Below are 15,567 nucleotides of genomic sequence, written 5' to 3' on the forward strand. Positions count from 1 at the left end.
CTTCTAGGTTGTTTTCAGCAAACACCCTTGGAAGAGAGAGGTGATGTCTCCCTCCGGAGCAGAAAGAGAGCTCTGTTTGTTGCCCAGTAAAGGTCATGTTTCCCTCTGAGGCAAAACTTGGTCAGGTCTGCACAGAGGCCATTGTAAAAGACCGGGGTCGCCTACGCTCAGGGTTCTTTGGCTTTGACACAAGCCCCCAGTGCGCACAGCATCACCTGTGCCCTCCTTTGCTTTGCCCTGGGACTTGGGGTCAGGTGGAAAGAAGGAAAGGTGAAGCACAAGCTGCTTGCGATGCTGTGAGGAAACTCCTTCGTCTCTGTGACATAGCCCGCCTGAATAGTGTCCTTAGAAGGCTGGCTCATGAGGTTGGCCTTTGGTTGCTTATAAAAGCTGGCATTTGGGGAGGGTTCCCAGCATCCCCAGGGTTGGTAAGAACGGGTCAGTCTGCCTAAACTGTTCATACAACGAGTGTCACTCGTGCTGGCTACGTGCTCTCCTTCTGGGAGCCTGGAGTTCGGGAAAAGGCTGCCGACCATAGGAACCCCGGGCGTGAGGCCCTCGCGAGCTTCCCTGGCTGGGAACATCGCACGTGTGCTGTCACAACTTGTTGCTGGGGGAGTTAGAAGTGTCCCGTGTGACCACGGGGACAGGACTGTTGGCCACTTGAGCCTGGTGTCCTTTGTACCTCACTCTCTGAGTCTTTCCCTCTGCTGGCCCCTTTCACTGCAATGAATCATAGCCACGACCGCAAACATAATGCTGTCTTGGGATTCCTCCTAGCAAATCATTGGACCTAGGGGTGATCTTGGGGACCCCAGACATACCCTCTGATGCCAGCATCTGTGTCTTCTCTCAGCATCCATGAAACTGGCAGGCTCACTTGTTGATTTAAAGCAGGGGGATCTCAGACACGTGATAGTTGTTGGGAGGGCCATTCTTCTCCCTCTCTCCAGACACATGGGACTGTGTGTGTGTGTGTGTGTGTGTGTGTGTGTGCATGTGGGTGAATCCCGTCTAGGTCAACCTGGGTATTAACATGCCCTGCTTGTCGTGGGCTTTCAGGGGCAGGCACTTGCTCTAAGCCAGCCCAAGCAGAATCAAACCATTTTCTTCTCCTTTGGCTACAAACCAAGGATATAACCTGGGGCAGCCGCCTTGCAATCACGAGTGTTAACACAGAGCAAGTGGGACTGAGAAACTGGGCACCCACACCAGCCGGCCTTAACGCCAGGCTGCCCCTGGGCTATTTTAAGATACTTGAGTCAATGAATTTCCTCTATTGCTTAAGAAAGATTGGATATGGTTTTTGATCGCTTCCAACAGAAGGAGTTCTAACTGATACAGATCACGGCTGTTCAAAGAACGGGGCCTCCCTGTTCTGGCGGAGAGAACCAAGCCAGCCCCACAAAAGACGCGGTCCTCCTTTAGGGACCCTAAGAGTAACTCGGTGAAAATAACCAGCCTTCTAGCAGTCAACAGTCTAGAAGTGCCGACCGGGCGAAGAGCCTGGATCTGGTGACATTTCGGGTCACTTCCAGCCCGAAATGCAGAAGGCGTTTAGTGGCTGAGGTGTGTGGAGGGGATGCTGTAACCATAGCAACATGAGCTGAAGTCCCAGCTGCAAGGAGCGGAAAAGGAGGTGGTTTGATTCGAGAGGCGATTCCTGCACCACCCTCAGACCCGTGCCCGGCAGTCGGTGTCCTGTCCACACCATACCTCCTGCCTGCACCACCACGAGGGACGGCTTTGCCTTTTCCGCGCTAGCCTTGCGCATGAGCACTTGGCCTCTACTGCGTCTCCTTGCACACGTCCGGGAGAAGCATTTGAATAAGACGAGTCAATATTGGAGGCTTTGCTTCGGCCCCAGAACCCGGGTGATACAGATCAACGACTCTTCCAAGGAAAGGATTGCTACGAAGGATGTTTTGAGTCACGATTATATTTACGTAACGTTATAAACGGTAACAGATTTGAGACTGTTGAAGCATCAGCCTTTTCTGACTGGGCATGCTGAATTTACCGACACAGAATCTGTGATACACAAAATAAATTAACAAGGAACCCAACAGAACGTGTTATGTTGGAAATAGAACATGCGTCTTTAACTTGGTTAAGATGAAATAGCAAATATGTACAGAGTGTAAGAGGCAGATACATAATTTGTACCAAATCTCACAGAATTAAGTCAGTCCAAAATGAAAAACAGAACATTTGCTGACGGTCGCAATAGGGATTGATCATCTGAAAATAAGTCTCTCCTCCTTGACTTTCACCCTAGCACCTGATACGCTGTATATGTATCTCTCCATCATTTGTCCCTCTCCCCACTGGATTGTAAACTCCCTGAGGTCAAGGGCTCTGATTCACTGCTATACGCCCAGCACCTAGAATCTGACATATAGTGCATGCCCAATAAATAAGTGTTGAATGAGTGAATTTAAGACAGGCGTGCATTCAACCAACATAAAATTGGTTTCTACCACATCACTTGGTACGCCGACCCCACATGCTGTGCTAAAACCTTAGCGAGGTCCTTACTTAATACCTGGCTCTCTATGGGATAAGTCAATGTCCTGGGGTAGCTTGGCCCCTTGGCAATACCGGCTTTGGCCACCGTGGCTGTTTCTGCCCGTGGCTGTGGCCCCGGGCTGGCTTTTCGCATAGGACACAGTTGCACGGCTGGGGACTGGCAAGTTGAAGCTAAGAGGTGAACAGGGAGAAGGCGGGGGAAGGAGGCTCATTCCAGCGCCCCCCGGAATTGCCGAGTGTGTTGTTCCAGCTTCTGGGCCTCGGCCTGGAGGTGCCCCAGGGCTGCCGGGCTGGGGTACTTGAGCACGGCGTGCTTGGTGGCCAGCGCGAGGTTCTTGAGCAGGCTGCAAAGGTGGCTGCTGCCACAGAGAATCTCATTGCGCATGTCCCTCTCCTGGGTCTCCTGGCACAGCGTGTCCACCAGCTTCTGTCCCACCATGATGACCAGCTTGCTCTGTGCGATGAAGATCTCGGGGGGCTGGCTGTTGCTCAGGCTGCTGTTAAATACGCCGATGGCTTTGAACAGTGCCCCGAAATAGAGCCGGCAGTGTTGAGAAAGGTGGAATCTCTTCTCAGGGTTCTGCTGACTCAGAGGCCGGGGGGTGGGGGAACAAGGATGCTGGAGGAGGGAGGAAAGTAATCGATCAGAGGCAGATTTGATCGCCAGGCTGTGGGTGTCTCCCTTTTCCTGTTTTGCTCAACGTTCTAGACTTTATATCAGAAAAAGTACGGTTTTGTGTGGGGAGCCCCACCGTGCACCATTTGCCTAACAAATTAATGTTAATGTTTTCAAAGCACGGTTACATATAAAGTATGGTATTTACATATACAATATTATATATTGCATTGTATATATCATCTTACGTGTTAAATACATAAAATCTCATTCAGTATTCTCAACAAACCATTAGAAGCCCGTTCTAAGAAGCAAATGGACAGAGGTGCCTGGGTGGCTCCGTTGGTTAAGTGTCCGACTTCAGCTCAGGTCACGATCTCACTCAGGCCTTGATCCCACGGTTCGTGGGTCTGAGCCCCGCATCGGGCTCTGTGCTGACAGTGTGGAGCCTGCTTGGGATTCTCCCTCTCTCTCTGCCCCTCCCCCTGCTGGCACCGTCTCTGTCTCTCTCAAGAGAAATAAAGAAACTTAAAAAAAGAGAGAAACACATTGACAATGAATAAATCTATAACCTTAAAGAATGCAAGAAAACTCGATGAGATTTAAAAATTTACTCAAAGAACGGAATTTTCAAAAAATCCTTTCTAATTTCAGCATCGCCAATAAACCCGATCCCCCCAAATTTCCGGAAGAAATCCAAATACGCTGACCTATCTGTCCTAATATGACAATATTTCTCTAACTTGCTAATAAAGTTTCATTTAGAGTTTTCCTTTCATGAGTTTTAGTTTCTGAAATATGGAACTGATGTCTTCCCAAAGCCTAGGCACTATCGAAAGATGCTCAGCAAAGGGCGCCTGGGTGGCTCAGTTGGTTAAGAGTCTGACTTCAGCTCGGGTCATGATCTCACGGTTTGTGCGTTCAAGTCCTGCATCAGGCTCTGTGCTGACAGCTCGGAGCCCGGAGCTGCTTCGGATTCTGTGTCTTGCTCTCTCTGTCCCTCCCCTCCTCTCTCTCTCTGTGTCTCTCTCTCAAGAATAAATAAACATTAAAAAAAAAATTTAGTGGCAACCACTCCAGGGGATAATCAAAAGCCTCTTTGTTAGGTTACAGGTGGGGAGATTGATGCTCCCTGAAGCAAAGGGCTGCCTATGGTCATTCGTTTTGTAAAATAAAGATCTGGAGTTCTAGGCGGAGTCAGCTAAGTCTCAATGTCTTAGTCTTTTCATGAAACTGCATGTTCTCTCATCCACCTGTGATCTCAAAGCTCACACCCTAGAAGAACTCAGTGTTAGGGTCTGACTTCGTATGTTGAAACTCCACCCGCTAAGGTGAAGGTGGTAGGAGATGGGCCTTTGGGAGGTAACCAGGATTAGATGAGGTCATTTGGGTGGGGCCCTGTGATGGGATTAGTGCCCTTGTTGGAGCCCTTGTCTCTGCTCTCTGCCACCTGAGGACACAATGAGAAGACAGAGGAGAGCCCTCACCAGGATCTGCCCAAGCTGGCACCCTGATCTCAGACTTTCAGACGAGGGTTCTTGTCCCAATTTGCCCCCGAGATGTCCACGTGATCAGACATCTCTGTCCTTCTCTCTTCCACTCACACCCACCCCCCAGCCAGGGAGCTGATCTGGTTCCCTGTTCTCCAGGCTCTAGGTACTCAGACAACCTTCACCAGGGATGCCCTGTCTGCTTCCTTCTTCACCTTGACTTGTTTCATCTTTGTCTTTAAAGGAACCCACTGGGTTTACTTCTATTACCTTAAAGGAAACTTTTCAAATTGGTGACTGGAAAACCACTGTCATTTGTCACCGGTAAGAAGGAACCAACAAAACTAAGCACCATGATAACATCTTTGAATGTTTTTGAAAAAGAACATCAAGTGTCACAGAGGCGTTGGTGACACATAAGCCCCAAACCAAAATGGTTTTCCTGTTGTAACCAGAAGCATTCAAAAGAGAATGTCAAAGGGAATGTGCATCCCTGGTATCGAACACCATGTCAGTCCCACCCACGCTAAACCTGCGACGCCCAGAACTGTCACTCATGGTTCAAGGATCATGCTCCACATTCTGGGGCTCGTTGGACCTGTTCATCTCCGGGGCTCCTTCTACTGCAAATGGGAAGAACCATCACAAACACCACATCTATTCCCAAGGCGTCGTGGATCACGGCTATCATGCTGACTCGTTCATAGCAGGAGGCATCTCTAGGGATAAAGCACGCGAGTCAGAAATACGGGCGAGCCGGCCCTGTCACTTACCTGTGCTGCGAGGTTTTTGTTTTCATCCAACCTTTGTTCCAAGATGGGTTTTCCTGTCTCTTCTAGATTAGGCAACTTCTGAAAAATAAAATCCCTTCCGATTACCAACTCGAGTGGTTTCGACACGGTTCAGGGGTGTTTAAGTCTACTTTAAAAGGTGAGCATTTTGGGGGGCCTGGGTGGCTCAGTCGGTAGAGCGTCCGACTTCAGCTCGGGTCGTGATCTCCCTTTGTGGGCTCGAGCCCCGCGTCGGGCTCTGTGCTGACAGCTCCGAGCCAGGAGCCTGCTTCGGATTCTGTCTCCCTCTCTCTCTGCTATCTCCTCCCATCTCCTCTTGTGCTCTCTCTCTCTCTCAAAAAGAAATAAATATTAAAAAAAGAAAACTTGAGCATTTATGTTTTTATTTTTGTGAATAGTTTTGCCCCCTGGTGCCTTTTTTTTTCAACAAAGGAAACTTTGCCAGACCCAGGGCTAAATTCTGCCTACCCACATGGCCTGATATAAGGACACATAGTTTAAAAATTATATATGTTTATATTTATGTATTTTATACCTCTTTATGTCTATATCTATATTTTTAAAATAGGGAATGAAAAACACCCAGGTTTCTGCCTTCTCTAGAATGTGTTAAAGCTGTTACACCAACCACCAGGCATTTTGACAGAATACCACACAAGATTGGGGCTAAAAGGGATCAAGTCGTGTTGACACAGCCCCCAGGCTACCTGCTGTACCCCTTGACACTCGCAATCCTTGAACCAAAGGCTCTTTTCCTATCGTGTCTGAATTCACGCAGCCAAGTATTTCTAACAGTAAATGAAGGCTGGAGGCTGCTAAGAACACACACGATTTGGAAGAGTGTTTACACTTCCTGTTCTGTTTCTAAGAAACACAGAGACAATGACTAAATCTACAACTTTCAAAAATGCAAGGAAACTCGGTGGTGAGATTGAAAAATGTGCTCAAAGAACAGATTTCAAAAGGGTTTCAAAGTCCTTTCTAACCCTGGTGTTAGAGATAAGCCCCAAGACACCACGTTTCCAGAAGACGTCCAATCTGCCTGAATGTTCAAATGCCTATCTTACTTCTTAATAAGATTTCATCTAGAACAGCACTTCCATGAATTTTATTTTCTGGAAAATGGAACCAACGTCTCTCAGAAATTATCGAAAGATTATCATCATGCGATATTCAGTTATTGAACTGTTTCTAACAATTACGGAAGGATTCTCAGCATCTAACTGATGGGCGACGTCTCCAGATAAAATTTGAAGGGCTCCTTGTGTTCTACCACTCGGAACTCACCTGTTCACAGATACTCGTCCCGTTTTTCTTTAGTATTTCAGGGGAGTGCTCCCTCTCCTTCTGTTTATCAAAAGGAGCACTTCTTTGGTATAATTCCGTTTCTCTTCGGGGAAGCTGGATGCATTCGGCAAACTTAAATTGTGCGTCTGGGGTCACTTGCAAGGTGTCTCCCTTTTCACAGTTCTGCTTGAAAAGGAGCTTCCCGTTGGCAATGACCATGGAGGCAAACCTCTTGACGTCTTCCGGAACCATCCGCGCCACCGTGACAAATCTCTCGAGGTCGTCCGGGCTGTTTTGGGCTTCGTCCGTCACGAGGACTTCCAGGGACCAATCGCAGCTATCCAGGCTCTCCTTTGTTCCGAGCAGGATCTGGTAGGAGTTGGAAATCGTCTGTAGCTGGTCCCTAATTCTGGCCTGAAGGTGAGTGTCACTGAGGTTGCAGGCGGTCCCACGGACCGTGCGGGCAAAATCCAGGAAAGCCCTCAAAGACTCCTCCACGTGGTCGGCGGCCCTGCGGATGGCACTGACGTTGGCCTCCAGATAGTCTCTGAACCTCCACCTCCTGCTGACAAAGAGCATCAGGCTTGCGACAGAGCCGGCCACCTTGTGCTGCAGAGACGCTGCTGTCTCTCGGGCCCAGTCCGGGTCCAAGCAGAGCTCCTTCCCTGCCTCCTCCGAGCAGGAGCTGGACGAAGAGTCCGTGGCCGTGGAGGAGCAGGAGACAATGCTGGCTCGGCTGTCGGAGCTGGAAACGGACAGACTGTCCGCTTCCGGAGACAGCGATGGTGGCCGTCCCGAGAGCCACGAGGAGCCACGGTCCGTGACGTTCTCTGAAGCCCCGTCGGCACTCCCCAGCTCGTGCTGGGCCTGAGGGCCTCTCGGCGTTGCTTTAGGGATGTCGTAAATGTTTGGCTTGGTGTTCTGCTGTTCCGCTCGGGGAATCAGAAAGCTGGAAGGAACCTTGTAGCCGACACCTTCGTCCAAGGGGAACGTGTCCCTCGAGGCCAGAAATTTATACGTAGGAATTTCTGGAAGGCTGAGTTTTTTCTGCATGGGCACATTTTTGTGCAGGTATGGATCGAGGGACCTTGCTCTGCTATTTGGAGGACAGTGGAGGCTGGACATATACTGGGGGGAGCAGCATATACTGGGGGGAGTGTGGGGCCCCGATCCTTCTGCAAAGCTGCTTAGAGATGCGTTTCTCGTTCCAGCTTTTTCCGGAGATACTGGCGTGTCATAGATCCACTCAGATTTCTGAGGGCTCGGTAACGTGTTGTAGCCGCCTTGCCTCAAGGCGATCGCTGACGTCAGGGGAGCGCTCTGCCTCTGTGAAGAACCAAACAAAACTGCCCGGGTTAGTAGCGATAAAGAGAGGGTGTGAGCCACTCCTTTGACGAACGTGTGTTGTTAGGCTGAGGGCCTCCTAAATGCCAGGTACTGTGCTTCTTAAAAATCTGATTGTCACTCCCCTACTCCAGCTTCTTCAGCGGCTCCCCATTGCTGGTTTTGCTCGAGGCCCTTCACAATCTGGTTGCACCCACCTTCAGGCCTCCACACCACTCCTGCCACCACCTTCCTCGTGGGCCCAGTCGCCCAGGCTGTTTACTGTCCCCTGAACTCAGAGTACTCACTGAGCCCACTGTATTTCATTTGGCCCCAACCAGCCCTTCTGTTCTAAAAGCCCTCCCCACCCTTTCCTTTCTACCTAACAAACTCCTATGCAACCCTCACGACCCTGTGGAGATGTCCCCTCTTTTGTAAGGCCTTCCCTGATAACCTTGGGTATAGGCGTACGCATCGTATCCATGGGACAGAATTCAACGATGAACACGGGCTCCAGATTTTCAAATTAAGGCGTCTCTCCAATAAATAAAAACCTACCTTAACACATCTGTGAGGTATAGAATAATAAGCATTTAACTGAGATCCGCTGGGCTTTTGCTCCGCGCCAAGCACCGTAGTAGGTCCTCTGCAGGAATTTCTCAATTCTCACAATTAGTCCGCCATAAGAAACTGAGGCACGGAGAAGCTAGAGGACTCACCCAAACCACATCGCCCACCCTGTTCCTGAACATCACTGCCATCAGGTTTCCAAATGAAGTAAGTTCTGCTGTGAGGCATCTGTATCCCTACTTTGGACCACGCTGATAGAACGTCCCGGAGGAGGCTCACATTTTCCTAGCAGCAAATCTCCGCGTCTCATCATACTCACACTTGGTTGGCTGGCCAAGGGACCAAGTCCTGCCTTTTGGGGGCTGGCGGGTACGTCATATAACTGCTGCTTCTCTGGCTCCTGGGGAGAGACCGAAAAGGATAGCTTGGATTTTTCCCTCCCGATGGACGCACATCACAGACTCTGCCCACGCCAGTGTTTTTTCCAAAGGAAAATGCAAACCACTGAAAACTTTGGGGCTTCCGGTCATGACGCTTGCAAGGCGGAAGCTTACATGGTTATGTTTTCAACAACGGACCCTGTGCTTTAAAAAGCTCGCCTTCTCGACCGAAGATGGGGGCAAACTAGAGAGAGAACGAAACGCAGTGGGCCTGAGTTAAAAACAGTGGCTCATTTAGTTTTGTAAGTTAGCCTTAGGGTTGACTTTAAAAGGAATCAAGGAAATTGGGACTTCGTGGGGCACCTGGGTGGCTCAGTCAGTTGCTGAGGCATCCGACTTCGGCTCAGGTCATGATCTCACGGTTCTTGGGTTTGAGCCCCGTGTCGGGCTCTGTGCTGACAGCTCGGAGCCTGGAGCTGCTTCGGATTCTGTGTCTCCCTCTCTCTCTGTCCCTCCCCTGATCATGCTCTGTCTCTCTCAAAAATAAATGAACATTAAACAAACAAACAGGGTGGAGAGGGCCGGGGTGAGGGTGAGGTGAGGGAGGTGAGTCCTGTATGTGTCTTTATTTAAGACTTCTGTGCCCAAGGCCAGCACCTCCTTGTCCCACGTGGCCCTGCCTGTGCTCCTGGCACCTGTCACGGCAAAGGGATCAAGTGTATTCATCCAAGGGCCAGATGTGGGTCACACCTGAACCTGAGCAAGAGCCAGACCAGAAGTGGGGGAGTGGGGGGGGGAGCATCTCAGGAGGCTGAGGCTGGAGGCGACCGGCCTGTCCCAGAGCCCAGGGAGGAGACTTTGTCCCCGAGCCAGTGATCAATGGCCCACCTCGGAACCTGCAGGTGGGAGGTGTTCAAAACCAGGTGTGGGAGAGGCGGGCGGTGCCTGCAGGGATGCGGGGGAGCCATCTGGGTGGCGCGGAGAGCCTCATGTGTGGGGCAGGGCCACGGCTGAGACTCACCTTCAGCACCGGGGGGCCCCGGCTCTGGGTTGGCACGTCATACACCTGGGAAGGCCGAGCAGGCAGCGAGGCCCGAGCGGGTCTGGGAATCGTGAAGAGGGCCTTGGGGAGAAAAAGAAGAACCGTGGGAAAGAAACGTCACCGTGGTGTCCACAGCTCAGGCTCCGTGTTACCCTCACACGGCGAAGGCACCCCCGCAGCGTGGAGGTGTTCTCCCTGCACCCATAACGCGCAGCCCTTTGCTCAGACGCGGGGGTGGGGGAGCCCAGGACATGAGAGGGGCGGGTCCTGTGGTGGAGGGCAGTCTTCTGCCTGCCTCAGCCTCAGCAGGGAGCAGCTTAGAATGCAGAGTCCTGGGCCCTGAATCTGGGTCTCCGAGTGCTCCCGGGGAGTCCTGGGCCCTGAATCTGGGTCTCTGAGTGCCCCCGGGGAGTCTTGGGCCCTGAATCTGGGTCTCCGAGTGCCCCCGGGGAGTCTTGGGCCCTGAATCTGGGTCTCTGAGTGCTCCCGGGGAGTCTTGGGCCCTGAATCTGGGTCTCCGAGTGCCCCCGGGGAGTCTTGGGCCCTGAATCTGGGTCTCTGAGTGCTCCCGGGGAGTCTTGGGCCCTGAATCTGGGTCTCCGAGTGCCCCCGGGGAGTGTGGGGATATGCAGCACCAGCCAGCCTCCAGACTATTCTGAGTTCGCTCGGGATCTGAGGCTGTGATTCGAACCTGAGGTTACTAATGTGTTCACCCGATGATGCTGAGGATGTAGCCGTGAGCCAGGCAGGCAGAGAGGCTCTAAGGGTATAAAGTGAAGGGACTATCGGGGGTGTGGAAGGGGCAGGGGCGGGTCGCGGGACTTGTCGCTCCAGCTGAGGGCTGATGGGGCCGCGGGAGGTGACCAGACCAATGGTGGCCTCAGCCTTGGAGTCACTGGATTGTAGTGAATGTCCACTCTAGACCGGGCACCCGGCTAGCTGCTCCTGGGCGACAGCTTCCAAACCCGGCCAGAGAACCAATCACCTGACGAACTTTAAAATAAAACAGTTGCGGGGGGCCCCACGTCAGCCCTTTCAAACAAGAGTGTCTCCAGGAGGGGCGCGGGAAGGGGTGATTTTCCAGGGGGGTGGGTGCCGTCTGCCAGGGTCAAGGTCTAAAGGAGGAAATAAAGTATGGACGGAGCCCGGACACAGGCTGGAAAGCGAGACAGGGCCTTGAGGAGAGCAAAAGGTCAAGTCCAGAGCGTCTGTCAGAGGCCGACTGCATTTCCCATCTGGCAGCCAGGAACCTGTCACTGCAGGGGGCTTTCCGAACTGGATCGCGTGGATGGTTAGGACCTGAATGTGCGGAGACCGGGAGGGCAATTCAGGCTGGGAAGGACTAGATCGGGGTCCCTTTGTTCAGGGGGGTGACCCAGCTCTGTGCCCGGCATGAAGTGAGTGCTCGTATTTCCTAATCGATCTGCTCGTTTTGGGCGAAAGAATGTGTACAGCTTGAGACAGTAGGTAGAAGACAGTGGGCCCCCCACTCATCAGGCCGGAATAACAGACTCAGATAAAGCAACTGCGAAGCAGGCAGGACAAACCTGTCTTCCCCCGGACGCACTCAGCTGCCCAGTGTCAAAATAACGTCCTTCTGAGGGACGACTATTTCTTACAGAGAAACCTGGTTCTCTAAAATCCTGGGCTCCCAAGAGCATTATGGCCTGAAGCTCTATCAGCGAGAAGGAAACATCCTACTCCCGTCCGCGAGGCAGGCTGGCTTTTCATCCCCAACACAGAGCTTCAGACGGCGGGTAGCAGGTGCTGCGTCCCACATCTACCTCAACCTGGCGGTCCCCAAGGAAGGAGCAGCCTGCATCAGCTTTGCAGTCTGGGCTGATGCCGACCCTTCAGACACTGCCCTGTTTTGCTTAGAGCCTATCAAGACAGTCTTTGTTTACGCTAAACCCCACCTTTCCCCAACCTCATCACGATGTATGCTACCTTCTTCTCTTTGTGAGATGCCCCGAGGTCCCTATGCGACGTGACCCCTCTCTCTCCGGTGGGCAATAAACCTGACTTTGTCCCTGTCAGTCTCAGGCTGATTGGTTTAGGACGGTGGTTCTCCACCGTAGAGGAACCTGGTTCACAAACGCCCGTGTTTCTTGGAAAACATGGGTTCAAGATGGGAATCAATTAAAGAACATGTTTGAGAAATATGGTTTCGAAAGGTTCGGGGGGACAGACGGAAACTCCAGTTTGGGAACTAGTGGGTCTGAGAGTGATTCCACCAGGAAGTTGGACGCTTTTCACTTGAAATGTGAAAGATTCCCCTTTCTGAATTCAAACCAACATCAGATGTGTTCTTTGTATGGTGATTAAAAAAAAAAGTCGGGCTAGTATATTATATTAAGGAAGTTGGAATAAAAAGTAAAACAAAGCTCGAGATAGTGGTTACCCTGGAGGAAGTGACTCAGAGAAGGTGGGAGGGGGGCTCATGAGGTGCTAGTTTTGTTCTATTTCTTGATATGGATACTAGTGACTAAGAGGTGCCCTGAGGATCTGTAGATTAATCTCAATAAAAAGCTAATTGCGGGGGCACCTGGGTGGTTCAGTCGGTTAAGCGTCTGACTTTCGCTCAGGTCACGGTCTCACGGTTTGTGAGTTTGAGCTCCCCATCTGGCTTTTTGCTGTCTGCACGGACCCTGCTTCGGATCCTCTGTTCCCCTGTGTCTCTGCCCTTCCCCCAATCATTCTTTTCCCTCGCACGCACGCGCGCGCTCTCTCTCGCTCTCTCTCTCAAAAATAAATAAATAAACTAAAAAAATAAAATACAACCTAACTGCAAAGAGCAGTGTCAGCCACAGAGTCAGGAAAACGGAGAGCAAGGGCGTTCAGAGTCTAGGGGCAGAGTCAGCCCCACACGGGCACGAGGAAGCTTCAGTCTCTGGTATTCGACACCCTGGGACCCTGGCTGGGCCATTTCACCTCCCTGGAAACTAACGTTCTCATCTGTAAAATGAAGCGTTGTTCCCCAGATCCGCAGAGGTCTCTCCCAGCCATAGAGATGTCTGATTCTGACATGGAGGGTCCTGGATCAGCCGACTTGAGAAAGGTGACCTATTTTCACCTTCTTGGTTTTTGACTTTTGGCCAAGCTTAACCTAGGGACAGTTGGCACAGGGATGAGGGGAGTCTGGGAGGTGGGCCACCTGCCAGTTCCAAGCCCGTGGGAAAACAGCTCTGAGCTAGCCGGCTGGACCTGCCTAGTCCTATAAACCAGTGCTCCACCCAGAATGCATTTCCCCGGCCGCCGCAGAGTCAGGCTAACTCCCAGGTTATTACATGAGCGGCGCAGAGAGGTCTGCCTTTTCCATGGATCAGATGATTCCCCACTGGTTTTCATCCATTTCTTCTAGCTCCTTCCTTCTCGTAGTAGAAGAAACAGTGGAATTACTTAGAATCACCAGAAGGCACAACTCGAGGAGAACTTAGACACGGCAGGGCCAGACAGGAAAACAGAGGGTGTTGGGACATGTCCACTCTCCCAGCACAGCCCCAGAAGCCCAGTGACCCAGCCAGGCAACTCGGGACTGCTGATTCTCCAACTTAAGCAGGAGAAAAAGGCAGGAAAGTTCCCCAGGTGCTTTACTGGGGCCACCTCAAGAAAGCCTGCTCGAGCGGCCAAGGGCCCCGGGTTTCTGAATTCCCCTTTGGTGGCTGTGGTTTCTGTCAACGGCCACAGCCTCACACGAGCGAGGGCTCCAATCACGGACACGCTTCATGGTAAGGACAAGTCTCTGACCCTTTTCTGTTTATCACAGCGCCAGTCTAGAAGTTACATCCATGGTCATGAGGTGCCATGTTGTCCCCGGTCTCTTCATTCGTGTAACAAACGTTGAAGTTGGAGGAGCCTGGACTGGCTCGGGCACTCGGGGTACCTGGTCAACAACAGTCATCACACCTGTTTGTCTTTTGCGGGGGGAGAGGGGGGGACTCAAATCAAACTTTGCCTTCGGCAAAGGCCACTCGTTCTCGGAGGAACAACACCGTGGCCCTGCTCTGAGTCAGCTGCTCAGACAGCAGCGGAACGTGCCAGGCTTCGACGTGGACCAGCTGTTCCGGAGAAAGGGGCTGTCACACTAGGTTCGAGCAGCGTCCTTCTGGGGTTTGGAGCCAGCGCCCCTGGGTGGCAGCTGTTCCATGTAAAGGCTGTCTGGTCCTCTGCCTGGCAGCCCGGGGGGTTAGAACATCTGAGCTATTCAAAATATTTTAAGAAACCAATACCTTTCCGTTTGAAGAGGTCATTGGAAGTGGTGTGGAGGAGGCCTGGGTGGTTAGTGGAAACTTCCCAGGGCCCCCAGCACGCACACCAGGGGGAGAGTCCTTCCTGGACACACACTAAGCCAGGACCCCTGCCCAGAGCTCTGGCCAGGTGGGAAGTGTCCTTTGAGCCGAGAGCAAAGCGAACAATGCAGGAAACGCCCACAGTGGCTGAAGACCGTGCAGATGTGTTCTGCACGCCTAGCCCCTCATCAAGGCCTGGGCCTGGGGGAAAACGATATGCTGTTTTTCTCCTTTCTTCTCTAAATTGCTTTCATTCCGGGGCACCTGGGTGGCTCAGTCGCTTAAGCGTCCGACCTGGGCTCAGGTCATGATCTCACAGTTCGTGGGTTCGAGCCCCGCATCGGGCTCTGTGCTGATGGCTCAGAGCCTGGAGCCTAAGATTCTGTCTTCCCCCCTCTCTCTGCCACTCCGACCCCCACTCACACTCTGTCTCTCCCTCTCTCAAAAATAAACATTAAAAAGATTTTTAAATTGCTTTCCTTCTTAAAAAAAGTTTTTATTCTGCGTTTACCTAATGCTTCTTTTCCTCTGTTTTTTTAAGTGCTATTTTTTAAAATCGCAGTTATCATACAGGCCATATATAACACACAAACCCATTTTCTGATCTCTCTGCTCATTGTATATTTACTGAGTACCAACCTATGGGAGTCACAGTCCCAGGTGCTGGGGACACAGGAGTGAATGAAATAAAGGTCCCTGCTGGACGCCTTCTTTCACTTTCTCCTTAACCAATTCCACTTCCAAAGAGGAACCACTGTTGGTGTGTGTTTTCTTTCTTTCTTTCTTTCTTTCTTTCTTTCTTTCTTTCTTTTTAAAAATATTTTAAATTTATTTTTGAAGGAGAGAGAGACACAGCGTGAGCAGGGGAGGGGCAGAGAGAAAGGGAGACACAGAGTCCAAAGCAGGCCTCAGGCTCTGAGGTGTCAGCACAGAGCCCAATGCGGGGCTCGAACTCACAAACCATGAGATCATGACCTGAGCCGAAGTGGGATGCTTAACCACTGAGCCACCCAGGGGCCCCGGTGGGTGGTCTTTCCACGTGTGAGCATGCACACATATATACACACGGGTCATTTTGGTTTTTGGTTGTTTTTTGTTTAAATGGCTCTTTTTTGCCTCCAAGAACGATTCCATCTTTTTTTCGCACATGCCTAGTATGTGGCAGAGGTATGCCAAAACTTCTGTCACCAATCTCCCCATCCAATCTCCCCATCGACAAACGTTTAGGCATCTTTGATTCTTCCCTACAA

General features: G+C 51.5%; 1 protein-coding gene across 5 annotated transcripts in view; it reads right to left on the minus strand.

Annotated features, from left to right (window-relative positions):
* Positions 1–15,567, minus strand: part of CASS4 (Cas scaffold protein family member 4) — a 45,066-nt gene that overhangs the window by 2,824 nt on the left and 26,675 nt on the right. For 3 of the 5 annotated variants that reach the window (XM_047854590.1, XM_047854591.1, XM_047854589.1), the window contains 5 exons: positions 10,008–10,109; positions 8,926–9,006; positions 6,714–8,039; positions 5,409–5,486; positions 1,954–3,148 (listed from right to left, as the gene is read on the minus strand). In XM_047854590.1, the coding sequence (XP_047710546.1) occupies positions 2,738–3,148; positions 5,409–5,486; positions 6,714–8,039; positions 8,926–9,006; positions 10,008–10,109 (1,998 nt within the window). In that variant the 3' untranslated portion in view covers positions 1,954–2,737. Of the gene's footprint in view, positions 1–1,953; positions 3,149–5,408; positions 5,487–6,713; positions 8,040–8,925; positions 9,007–10,007; positions 10,110–15,567 lie in introns of those variants that run through there. The other 2 variants (XM_047854592.1, XM_047854593.1) reach the window with 2 other exon arrangements.

Source organism: Prionailurus viverrinus, chromosome A3, assembly GCF_022837055.1.
Source record: "Prionailurus viverrinus isolate Anna chromosome A3, UM_Priviv_1.0, whole genome shotgun sequence".
Taxonomy (NCBI): Eukaryota; Metazoa; Chordata; class Mammalia; order Carnivora; family Felidae; genus Prionailurus; species Prionailurus viverrinus.